General features: G+C 37.2%; 1 protein-coding gene across 2 annotated transcripts in view; it reads right to left on the bottom strand.

The window, feature by feature from the left end:
- Window positions 1-241: 241 nt before the first annotated feature.
- ube2d2 (ubiquitin-conjugating enzyme E2D 2 (UBC4/5 homolog, yeast)) overlaps window positions 242-12,899 on the bottom strand; it is a 31,714-nt gene continuing 19,056 nt past the window's right edge. Inside the window, exons 2-7 of one of the 2 annotated variants that reach the window (XM_072263802.1) lie at window positions 5,708-5,771; window positions 5,571-5,602; window positions 5,402-5,479; window positions 5,220-5,325; window positions 1,937-2,030; window positions 242-1,091 (exon numbers count right to left, since the gene is read on the bottom strand). In XM_072263802.1, coding sequence (XP_072119903.1) covers window positions 1,046-1,091; window positions 1,937-2,030; window positions 5,220-5,325; window positions 5,402-5,479; window positions 5,571-5,602; window positions 5,708-5,771 — 420 coding nt within the window. In that variant the 3' untranslated portion in view covers window positions 242-1,045. Of the gene's footprint in view, window positions 1,092-1,936; window positions 2,031-5,219; window positions 5,326-5,401; window positions 5,480-5,570; window positions 5,623-5,707; window positions 5,774-12,899 lie in introns of those variants that run through there. The other variant, XM_072263803.1, reaches the window with a different exon arrangement.

Genomic DNA, 12,899 nt, shown 5'->3' with positions numbered 1-12,899 from the left:
TAAACAGTTTCAGGTACCATTTCTTAGCTGTTGAAATACAAATCTTGATCATGTAATAATGAAACTACAGATAGGTGGTTCCTAGCAAGCAGGGTGCTGCAAACAATCTTAAATTACAAATGTGGACATGATCTCAGATGCCAGACGCTAATTTTTTTTTAAAGAAACGCTCAGTATTGCCAGCAGGTTATAGCATGGTAATGCTTAGTTTCTCTTGTACCCTGTTCAGAGAAATACTTAATGACTTTAGTAATCAGTTTATTACACAGATTAATCATTTTGAACATACAAGCTCCAGGAGAGCCTTTGGGTCATTAAATATACACAAGTTCAGTCATGAATTTTTATCCTTACATCCAGGTGAGGCTAAGATTAGTTAACAAAAACAAAAAAAAAAAAGAAAATTAGAGTTATTAGCAAGTCATTCATTGCAAGCCAAATATAAACCAAAGAGGAGCAGGAAAATTGAATGACTGGCTAACTAATAACTCTAATCCATTTAACTGTTGAGGGAGACAATTCAAATGACCATTTAATTTCATAGGACAAGTATGCTTTCAACTTTCCATTCCAACGTTTAACTAGAATGTAGATTTGCATTCTTCAGCATAAAAACTGCAAAACATTTAACAAATTAAAGTTCTTCATTCTATTATTCATAACCATTATGAGTTTAAAAGAATTCCAACATACATTTATAAAAGGGAAAGTTCCCATCCTCGGAAGCACTCAAACCCTGAATTTTTAAACAATCTTGTTACAATGAATAGGAATGCTTTTAGTCTCACAAAAATGTTATGATTGAAGAACTGGACATTAACACTTGCTTTGTAAGTAGTCAGAATTTCAAACAATTGAGAGGGGCATTTCTATCAGCTGTTCCAAATATGTACACAAAACAACGCAGCACTGCTGGATCAGGTGAACATGTGCACAGGGGAAAGAGGCGTGGGCTCAAAGAAAGCAGTCAAATGGAAACCAAAAAAAATTGTTTTGCAAGTTCCCCCAGCTGTATTTTAAGAGGTTCGTCAACATTTTAATGTAATCACATTGCATACTTCTGAGTCCATTCCCGAGCTATTCTGTTGTACCTGGAAGTAAAAGAGAAAGATTATAAAAGTAAAAACACAAAAACACTTGTTCAATTTAAGATGCACAGGGAGTAGGCATTCTGATCACTGTGTCCATTCATCAAAAAAACCCTCAAATTAATCAACACACAAAGTTGCTGGTGAATGCAGCAGGCCAGGCAGCATCTCTAGGAAGAGGTACAGTCGACGTTTCGGGCCGAGAGGTCTCTGCCCGAAACGTCGACTATACCCCTTCCTACAGATGCTGCGTTCACCAGCAATTTTGATGTGTGTTGCTTGAATTTCCAGCATCTGCAGATTTCCTCGTGTTTGCGGCCTCAAATTAATCCTAATTTTTTTTTTTGAGCCCAATGGGTTTTATAAGTTACCATCTAAAAACACAAAACAGACACTTGGCTAAGGTGAAATATCCACATTACCAATTGTGATATAATCTTTCAGCACTCATGCAGTTGAGAATCTCGTTCACAAGAGCAAGCAAGAATAAAAAGGCTCAAATCTCAAATACCCTTTCATTGCTGATTTGATGGCAGCTGAAGAGGGCAAGTAAATAGGAATGGTTATCCACTGGTCAGCATGGAAGAGATGGGCTCCATACTGTACAACTGTCAGTACACTTTACAAAAAATTTAAAATACAAGTAATAGGTCAAGAAGAAATGCACAATCAAAGCAAAATTCAGAAACTTTCACCATGGCTTGGAAATTATATTAGTATCTAATTGGCAATCTGAATGGAGAAACAAGCAGCATCTTACATCAATCAAAAACATTTCAAATTCAAGGCTACAAACTATTTTGCACAGGTAGCACATTAGAACTTAAATATTCAAAGAATTTACTCACTTTTCTCTATCTGTTTTGTAGATACGTGCAATCTCAGGCACTAGGGGATCATCTGGATTTGGATCACATAACAGTGAACAAATGGACAAAAGAACTGGGGGGAAAAAAGTTAAAATGTAGTTAAAAGATGCTTACACTTCCATTATCCATGGCAAAACTACCATTCACACATACCATAAATGCATCTAACTAGCTGGATAGGTGTTACTACACCTAAAACAGTGCCGCAGTACCAAATTACTATCTGCATGCTATTATACACCACCAGAATTTAGAACTGAATAAATCGTGACCCAATGGCATTTCTAGCAAAATCTTGTGGAAAGGAAAATTGGATGCAATCAATTAAATAATTCAATTGCTCGAATATTTGGCTAGCTATACTCCCAAAATTGACAAGTACACAGACATTTGCTGTATTGGTGTTACTAGTTCAGCTGAAACTACCCACTTACTAGAGGCTGAGCTCCTACAGTGAATGGCTTCCCACTGTACCTTCACCTGGGATGACTGCCACTCCAACATTCAAACAGCACACCAACACCGAGGACAAAGTGGTCCACTTAATTACCATCTCAACCATCACAACAGAAATTTTATTTGCTTCTCAATCAGCACCACACAGGTTGTTATATCGCACCCGATCTATAAAATCCAATGCTGTTACTCACTGGGATATTCAAAGTTCCTCCCAAACCCAATGCAGACTAGGGTTTCAGGTGCACAAAAACACTGTTTATTCACCAAGTCACAAAACATACGCAGCTGATAGCCCTCAGTGCCTCACAGGGACCCAGCTGAGCTATGAAATTATTCCAAACGCATCTCATTTAGCACAATTGCCACAGGATACGATAGTTTGGCCTCGGTAGGAACACAGGACCATCTCAATGTTGGTCAGCAGTACCTGTTACTATCTATATATAGATGCATCTGCAATATCTGCATCCAACTCTTTCTCCTTCCTAGCATTCAGACCTCCATGAACTAGATAAAACATTAACAGTATTTAGTAAATGCAATTTTGTTTCTAGTGTAGAAATGACTACAAACTGATTGAATATTTACTTTCAATCATCACTACTCAGACTACAAGTTTTTGGTATCTACTTTCTTCAAGCACAGAAGCAGAATTTGAGAAGTTTAATCTAAATAGTATCTCATGCTTTGATTTGAGCACTTTACAGGCTTTAGAATTAACATGGAATTCAACCATTGCACCCATTTCTCTCCAACAGCCAAACAGTAGGTGCTGGCATTTGGTTTCACAGTATTAAGTCACAGTTTCTCGAGACTCATTGCTGCTTCTTGCTTGTTTCATTTATATTAACCTTTTAATTAGGTCACCATACCAACAGGTCATTTGTGTTTTTTTTTCTTGCTTGTTTAAAAGCTTATGTCCAATTACACCTGAACTAGCATTATTTCTAGTAGATCACGACTGATCAAAATACTTCCAGCATCTTCAAGTCTTTACTGCATACTAGCTTATTGCTGGTTCTGCAACCAGTTAAAAGGATTCCTCAATTCACATAAGGAATCAATTCTTGGAAAACACCTTGTTAAGTAAACATTTGTAACTTAAAAACAGATAAATGCATTGCCAGAATTTCAGTGTAATAGCTAGTGTTATTCATTAGTTTAAAAAACATTCATAAATAAAACATTGTTATTTGAAAACTTGTAAAGCAAATAATTTTAAATTCATAACAGCGGGTCATATCAACAATCTATTGTAGCTGAAGCCAGATCTTAACTGGAAAGACGTTTTATTTCTAATGCTGAATAAATAGTAATACTGTAAATAGAACGTTGCTGCCTTAAATTTAACGACGTGGTAATATTAAACCTGATTCTGAATATGAATATTTATATAGGATCTTCATTATTGACTATTAATATACATGATTTCTAGTAAAAAGACAAATGATAGCCTACTTAAATGCTGTGCACCACATTTGAGCTGGAAGGAATCAATAAAATCTCACCATTCATAGCAGCTATGGCTCTAGTTTCTTTTGGAACATGCAGTAGGTATCCTTTTTTAAAAAAAAAAAGCCTATCTATCAACTCCCACCAGTTCACCTACCATCCACCAACACTATTGGGCAGAAAATATGGAAGCCTGAAAGCACATACCACCAGGTTCAAGGTCAGTTTCAGTGTCACTATTATCAGACTCTAGAATGGACTTCTTTTATGACAAGATGAACTCTTGGCATCAATCTATCTAGTTACGATCTTGTACTTTATCATTTACCTGCACTGCACTTTCAGCAGCTTTTACACTATTCCGCATTATTACTTTACCTTATTTTAGCTCAATGCACACCGTGTTATGATTTGATCTGTATAAACAATATGAAAGCCAAGCTTTTCACTATCTTGGTACACCTGATAATAATAAACTAGTAATTGCTCCAAACCATGTGGCAGTAGGCCACTGTGCTCCCAATAAGCATTCCAAATGCATACAAGGGTTAACTTAACTTCTAAGCAAGAGCAAAGCAGTGGAATGTTTTGTATTTTTTTTTGGAATATACTGTCAATTTTAGTTTAATAAACAAGGGACAGATTTAGCATTAATATTTTATATACTATGAAGGTAGCCTAGCAGTTAGCGCAACACTATTAAATGTTCAGATTTCAATCCTGGTGTCCTTTAAGGAGTCTGTAGAACCTCCCCATAGAATGCATGGGTTTTCCCAGGGTTCTCTAGTTTTATCCCACAGTCCAAAGACATACAGTGTAGGTTAATTGGTCATTGTAAACTATACCTTGATTAGGTTAGGGTTAATTTGAGGTTAATGGGGGTTGCTGGTGCGGCTTTGCTCAAAGAGCCTACTCAGCGCTGTATCACCAGAGCCCATAATATACCGAGTAGTAATTAACTCATTGGCAGCAACTTTAAACTTTCTTTTAAATTATTAAAGATCACAATTGTTTTAGGGCTGCCACTCATGGCAACTCTAGCAAATGACAGCATTTGAAGGTGTCACTCTGGGACAGCAACCTAATTAAATACATACAAGACAGAAACACTTCAAAATAGTTTGACAAGAATATTAACTCCGCAGAACTGATGAAAGGTACACAATGAATAGCTTTACATCTGCTTTACTAAGAAATGCACTAAGTGACAAAGCAAAATATCATGATTTATCATATTTATAGGTAGAAACAATTTATCACAAGTGAAGAATTGTTTACTTGTGACTAATATTTTCATTTGAGGAGCACGCATTAATGTTAATGCAGATTGTAATCAAAAAGATCGAAGTACCTTTTGAAATAGTTAATGCTGGGGACCACTGTGACCGTAAAATATCAAGACAGATGCTGCCATTACTGTTAATATTTGGATGATAGATTCTTGTTGTAAATGCAACCTGGAGAGATACAAACTAAAGTTACTCCCAATGCAAAACTCACACATAATAAAACTTATGAATTTAAAAAACTTACCTTGGGCGGTTTGAAGGGATAATCTGTGGGAAAGTGAATGGTCAAGAAAAATACACCACCCTGATAGGGGCTGTCATTCTGTTAAAGGAAAAGTTTTAGTGAGTTCAATATATTTCCAAAGTTGCAACCTCATTCTTTAAGATTAAAAGGTAGTAATATTTCAACTTACCGGCCCCATTATTGTGGCTTGCCAATGGAACACTGCAGACAAAATTAAAAATCTTAAGTCATATATTAGTGTTGCTGTAGAACAAAATCGAGACAAGTTTAAAAACTGCTTACGATCGACTTACAAAACGTACTTACTGTCATCACCAACTGGACCTGCTGAACACTGTGCTGGCGGATCTCGGGCCAAATCATTCAACTCCTAAAGATCAAATAGGAAATACTATTGAATGTTTGCATTCCAGAAGAACTGGTGCCAAGTTTGAAATATGAAAGTAACTGTCAACTCTGAAATAATCAATTAAATTCCATGTTATATTGAGAAAATAGTCTATTTCTGACCACTGGATATTCCACAGGGCTAATACAATCACTCAACATTTCAGCTATAATCCCAAAAATCTGCATTTGGAACAGTCTCTAACCAAGCTGTTCCATTTGAGTTTCAATACTAGTATCCACCCAGTGAGAACATTGTCCAGATAGCAGGTGCAACAAATTCAAATCTAGTTAATTACTGCTCCACTAATAAACTGATGGAAGCTATTACTGACAACACTATCAAGCAGAGCTTACTCAACAATAATCTACTTGCCAATGGCCAGTTTCAAATTTCGCCACTGCCATAATCCAAGTATAAAAGCAAAGAGCCAAATTTCATGGGCAAGTTGGGAGGAATGGCTTTGGACATCAACGCAGTATTCTGACCGCATGGCTATAGTAAAATTGAAGTCAATGGGTAACCAAGTTGGAGGAATCATACTTCATGGAAAGGAATATGGTTGTAGTTGAACCTCAGAGCACTTCTACAGGATGCCCTGGGCCCCAAATGTATCACTGACATTTCTTCCATAACACTTAACTTTCTGATGATTATGAGATATTCAATTCCATTTACAACTCCCAGTAAATTAAGCAATGCCTGCATGTAACATGACCTAGAAAATATTCGATACAGATTAAGTAACGCACCTTTGCCTGACACCGACATCACCAAGTCTAAACACCTTTGACATTACTACCAGAGTATACCATCATCCAGGACAAAGCTGCCAACCCATTACCCCAAAGGAACCCACCCACCACCAACACAGTAGCTGCACCTTCAAAACCTGTTAGCACATAAAAGATATCAGGAACCTGTAAACAATACCACCTGCAGAGTCTAATCCAATGCACACACCTTCGACTTGGAAATGCAGTTATTTTAAACCATATGGTATTAGAGCAGAACCATGTCGGCTCCATTTTCTTTTCCATCTCAACCACATTCTCCTACTTTATCCCCATAAACTTTGATGTCCTTACAAATTAAGCTATTAACCTTACTTTAAATACAGTGGCATACAAAGGTTTGGGCACCACTGGTCAAAATTTCTGTTGCTGTGAATAGTTAAGTGAGTAGATGAACTGATCTCCAAAAGTCAAAGTTAAAGATGAAACATTCTTTCCAACATTTCAAGATTAGTGTTTTATTTTTGTTCTGCACAATTTTAGAGTGGAAAAAAAGGAAAGGAGCACCATACAAAAGTTTGGGCACCCCAAGAGATTTGAGCTCTCAGATAACATTTACCAAGCTCTCAGACCTTAATTAGCTTGTTAGGACTATGGCTTGTTCATAGTCATCACAGGAAAGGCCAGGTGATGCAAATTTCAAAGCTTTATAAATACCCTGACTCCTCACACCTTGTCCTAACAATAAGCAGCCATGGGCTCCTCTAAGCAGCTGCCAAGCACTATGAAAATTAAAATAAATGATGCCCACAAAGCAGGAGAAGGCTATAAGAAGATAGCAAAGCATTTTCAGGTAGCCCTTTCCTCAGTTCGTAATGTAATTAAGAAATAGCAGTTAACAGGAATGATGGAGGTCAAGTTGAGGTCTGGAAGACCAAGAACACTTTCCGAGAGAACTGCTCATAGGATTGCGAGAAAGGCAAATCAAAATCCCCGTTTGACTGCAAAAGACCTTCAGGAAGATTTAGCAGACTCTGGAGTGGTGGTACACTGTTCTACTGTGCAGTAACACCTACACAAATGACCTTCATGGAAGAGACATCAGAAGAAAACCTTTCCTGCATCCTCAACACAAAGTTCAGTGTCAGAAGTTTGCAAAGGAACATCTAAACAAGCCTGATGCAGTTTGGAAACAAGTCCTACGGATTGATGAAGTTAAAATAGAATGTTTTGGCCGCAATGAGCAAAGGTATGTTTGGAGAAAAAAAGGGTGCAGAATTTCAAGAACAGAACACCTTTCCAACTGTTAAGCACGAGGGTGGATTGATCATGCTTTGGGCTTGTGTTGCAGCCAGTGGCATGGGGAACATTTCAGTGGTAGAGGGAAGAATGAATTCAATTAAATACCAGCAAATTCTGGAAGCAAACATCACACCATCTGTAAAAAAGCTGAAGATGAAAAGAGGATGGCTTCTACAACAGGATAATAATCCTAAACACACCTCAAAAATCCACAATGGACTAGCTCAAGAGGCGCAAGCTGAAGGTTTTGCCATGGCCCTCACAATCCCCTGATCTAAACGTCATCGAAAATCTGTGGATAGACCTCAAAAGAGCAGTGCATGCAAGATGGCCCAAGAATCTCACAGAACTAGAAGTCTTTTGCAAGGAAGAATGGGCGAAAATCCCCCAAACAAGAATTGAAAGACTTAGTGTTTACAAGCTGTGATACTTGCCAAAGGGGGTGTTACTAAGTACCGACCATGCAGGGTGCCCAGATTTTTGCTTCAGGCCCCTTTCCTTTTTTTGTTATTTTGAAACTGTAAAAGATGGAAATAAAAATAATCTTGCTTAAAATATTAAAGAATTGTGTCATCTTTAACTTTATGCCTTTTGGAAATCAGGTCATCTTTTACTCGCTTAGCTATTCACAGTAACAGAAATTTTGACTAGGGTGCCCAAACTTTTGCATGCCACTGTATACCCAAAGACTCCTACTCCACAGCCATCAGTAGCAATGAATTCTACAGGTTCAACACACTCTGGCTAAAGAAATTCCTCATCTGTCCTAGAAGGATTTCTGTTATGAGGCTGTGTCCTTTCGTCTTAGATTCCCCCACTCATTCTTCTAAACTCCAGTCCTGGCCCAGAGCCATCAAACACTCCTTATACATTAATCCTTTAGTTCCCAGGATATTCCTTCCTATCAGCCATGCAAACACGCTTGCCAGACAAGTCTCCAAGTGATTCAAAGCAGTGGCTCAGCACCACCCCTAGTAAATGCTGGTTTTGTTAGGAATCCCATAATCTCAAAAATGACAAATACAGACAATTATAGTATTATACAAGCACTGGTATTCATCCTCCCCATCTCACTAAAATTTTCATGCTAGTCTCATGGCTGGCTATAACCTGGAGGCATTGCAACCTCTTACACTGTTTTGAAGTGCTTTGAATCAGAAATAATTCAAACATTTAAAACCACATTATCAATAGCATTTTAAAAAAATGATTCATTAAAGGAACTGAGTTTGTTCAAGTTACTTAATAGCAGAGCAGGCACATGGGGCTGGAGGGCTTTATCCTGCTCCATCCAACTTGGTAACCTCATGAGCACAAAACTGCTCGTTTGCCAGATAAAAAACATCAAGCCCTCAGTTTAGCCTGATAGGAAACAAGCCCCAAAATCACTGGTGAGTCCGAAGTTAAATATGCTATCACCAGACCCAAATAAGTTCTGTACTTCATGCTGCAGTGCAAATAAATTACTGGCTACTGGTCAGTGTGATACATCCATTTTCGCAAGTTTTATATAAAAGGCAGATGAAAAGGTTGGCCCACACAAAAATTATACAAAGCTAATTGGGCCAAAGTTTCATGGAAACAAAAATATATAAACTACCACTTAACTGAGCAACAATTTATGCATTTAAATGAAATACAGAACAAATTAGAGCACTACCAATACCTCTACATTACTATAAAACTATATTAGTGCCTGATAGTTATCGAAGGAATTCATCCAGCATACGCTATGTGTTCCTTTGATCAAATGTACATAAACAAAATCAGTATAGACACCAAGTGCAGATAATGGATTGCTTCATGCAATCCATTCGATGACTGCAACCTCCAAATCTTCATTTTTTAATCATAATCCACAACCATCAGGCTCTTCAACAAAAAAGGACTACACTCTTTCTACTTCCGGTTTTCCCACACCAATGGTCTCACTTTAAGGACTCTACATTGTTATTTCAGGCTTGTTATTAATTACTCTTTATTTATGTTTGCACTTGCAGTTTGTTGTCCATTGATCCTGTTTTACAGTCTCTGTTCAATCAATTTGCTAAGTACGCTCCCAGAAAATGAATCCCAATTGTATGTGGTGACATGCATGTACTCTGATAATAAATTTTACTTTTAAACTTTGAACATTCAAGATAGCTGCTGACACCTTCAAATCCTTTATAGTTCTTAACTTGGAAGTAGTGAAATTGTTTCATTTTCACTCCTAGCCATTTCTGGCATCTCCAAACCACAATGCTTAAAGCCGCAGTGAGCAACGCAGTTCCAAATTCTCTTACTGTTTATTTCTCACCAACTATGACTGGCAAAAATTACTGCTTTTCAAACATAAGACACATGCAACTGGCAATATTTAAAAACCACTCGCTTTAAATACAGCACAGTGTCTAACAGTCACACAAGTGTCTAACCAACACTAGTTCGAAACTGTTCACCAAGTCTCTTGGAAGTAGGTACAGAGGAGACGTCAGGGGTAAGCTTTGTTTTGTTTGTTTGTTTGTTTGTTTTTTTTTCCCCGCACAGAGTGGTGAGTGCATGGAATGGGGTGCCGGCGGCAGTGGAGATGAGAGGGTCTTTTTAAGAGACTCCTGGATGGCTACACGGAGCTTAGTAAAATAAAGGGCTATGGGTAAAGCCTGGACATGTTAGGCACAGCTCTGTTGGCCGAAGGGCCTGCATTGTGCTGTATGTTTTCTCCTGTCCCAATTAAGTGACGTAGTGTTTCAACTAAACAAAGGGAATCCCATCTCGATTAGTTCTTTAAGTGCTGTCCCAAACAAGCAGCTGCCTTGATCAACTGGAATCCACTGCCTCCGTAAAATAACTGGTAAATGTGGGTTGTAATTAAAACTTCAGTTTATGTTTTTAGGCAGTCCTACAGGATGAAAATTAACATATTTCATAATCTGGTTTTCTGAGTTTTTGAGATGGCTAACAATATGGGAGCCAGACTCATCCATCGATGAAGCAGGGACTAATTTGAGGTTTCTCACTCCTTATGCAGGACTTGCATGTGCTCAATGCCACCCTTAAATATTCATTCTCCTGAGAATCAGTTAAAATGTTGCATTTTTAAATATTAATAAAATGGGTCTCATGGATTTTCTGCAAAGAATGCCAAAGATCCCATGCATCAAATCTATAAATAACTCATGCCCCAAGACTTCTAAAACTTCTAAAGACTTCTGTTATTGTTGGTGTTTGGAAATTGCTGGATGCACCTGGGAACTAACCTTATAATAACACCAGATTTTTCTTCTGAAGATAGCTGTATAAAAGGGAGATTCTCTTACTTATGGTGAAATACATTAGAGAACATTGATTTTAAACTTCAGTTTTGACCAGATAATAAAAATTAGGACAAAAAATACAGAGCAAGAGCCTACAGAAGATTGGAAAGAAACATCATAAATACCAGGAAACTGTCAGAAAAAGTAAACATCAGAATCAACTTTGAGGTTAGAATGGATGCTAGAATTTATGAATGAAGAAATCACTTTAAAAATGAGACAAATTTTACTCCCCCCCCCCCCACCTCTAGCCAGTCGAGCAAGAGAACAATCTGATGTTCCAACAAAAGCATTCAATAAAATCAAATCTACACATGGTCAGAGTTCTCCAGTTACAATACCTGCAACTGCAGAATAACAGTAAAATACACACAAAAAAAATAAAATTAGCCCAAATTCAGGTTCTTTGTCTACCAATAGGCTTCATACTTAATACAAATAGTTTAGAATTCTATAAATGGTGTTCAAGGAGTCAATTCACAAGACTAAGAGCTCGGTCATTTCAACTCAGAAAGATGTAGAGGAAAGGAATCTATGGTGTCTATATTGGCCTTAGCCATCCCTCAGACTGCCAACCCTTCCAAAAGCCAGTCATCTGTAATCCCAAAAGATTGCCCAAGGCGATGCCTATGTATACATGCCTAAATTTAGGTTGAAGGGCTAAGTATAGCAACTTCAAACGTGATCAACTTAACTTCTCAGCAACACTAAGAATTCCAGGCAGAGTATGCAAGTTTGGATTAGTTATTCTTTATATATGAACTGTAGTTTAATTCACTCATTTCTTGCCAAATGAATTTTACAATATACCATGCCATTCTTTTGAATTCAAAACACACCTGTCATTATAAAAAGTGGATTTAGCTAAAACACTGATTTTCTACAAAATTATTAAAGCTGTGCCAAAGACCCCATTCTCTACTATAAAATTCTAAATTAACTGATGTTTCAATGTTATTGCAATGAGGACATCCTTGAATAACTTCAATATTTCTTAGATTACAAATTCTATCATTCTGGATTCAGTAATTTATCAGGAATCATCTATGGGACTGGTTCAGTTACTAATTCACGGCAGATATAGTGAGAGAAACCATGAGGTCAATAAAAGGAAATCCAGTTAATCACAATTCAGCAAAATAACAGTTTGCAGTATGTAACGTTTTGTAGAGAACTGAAATATTAAGTATGCAAATTTGAAATAATATAGCCCCACTGCAAAATACCTTGAAAATTTGCTGGAGTTATTAAAATGGTGCACATCACAATTAGTCCCAAGGAAACCTCCCAGCCTCAACTGTAATCTTCAATTAAAATCCCATGTATTAAAAAGCAAAAAGTTTTAAAGTTATTAGCTTCTACCTTACTATTGCATTTTTTAAAAACATGGCACTCTATATAAGAAAGTCAATTAAAAATTCATACTGCAATTCCAAAATCGAGAAGTTTACCACTGATGATCCCCAGTTGAACTACTACCTAATAGAAAAGAAAAAATGTTGTTGCAGAAGTTCGTATCGGGGGGGGGGGGGGGAAAAAGAGGGGAAAAGGAACACTTTTCTTCTAGAATACCACTGCTTTGCTACTGATTGCCAATTCTGAACTATGGCTGCTGCATCACTTCATGTAATTACATTTCCACGCTATGTCAATTAATTGTTCTCACATGTGGCTAGATCATTGAGTTTTGTGATGAATTAATATTAGAGATCATTTTGCATTTTCTCACAAAGTTGATCAGAGGCAAAAAACTAATGAACAAGGATAGTTGGTTAAAA

Source organism: Mobula birostris, chromosome 7 (genome assembly GCF_030028105.1).
Source record: "Mobula birostris isolate sMobBir1 chromosome 7, sMobBir1.hap1, whole genome shotgun sequence".
NCBI lineage: Eukaryota > Metazoa > Chordata > Chondrichthyes > Myliobatiformes > Myliobatidae > Mobula > Mobula birostris.
This window is presented reverse-complemented; position numbering and strand designations above follow the sequence as displayed.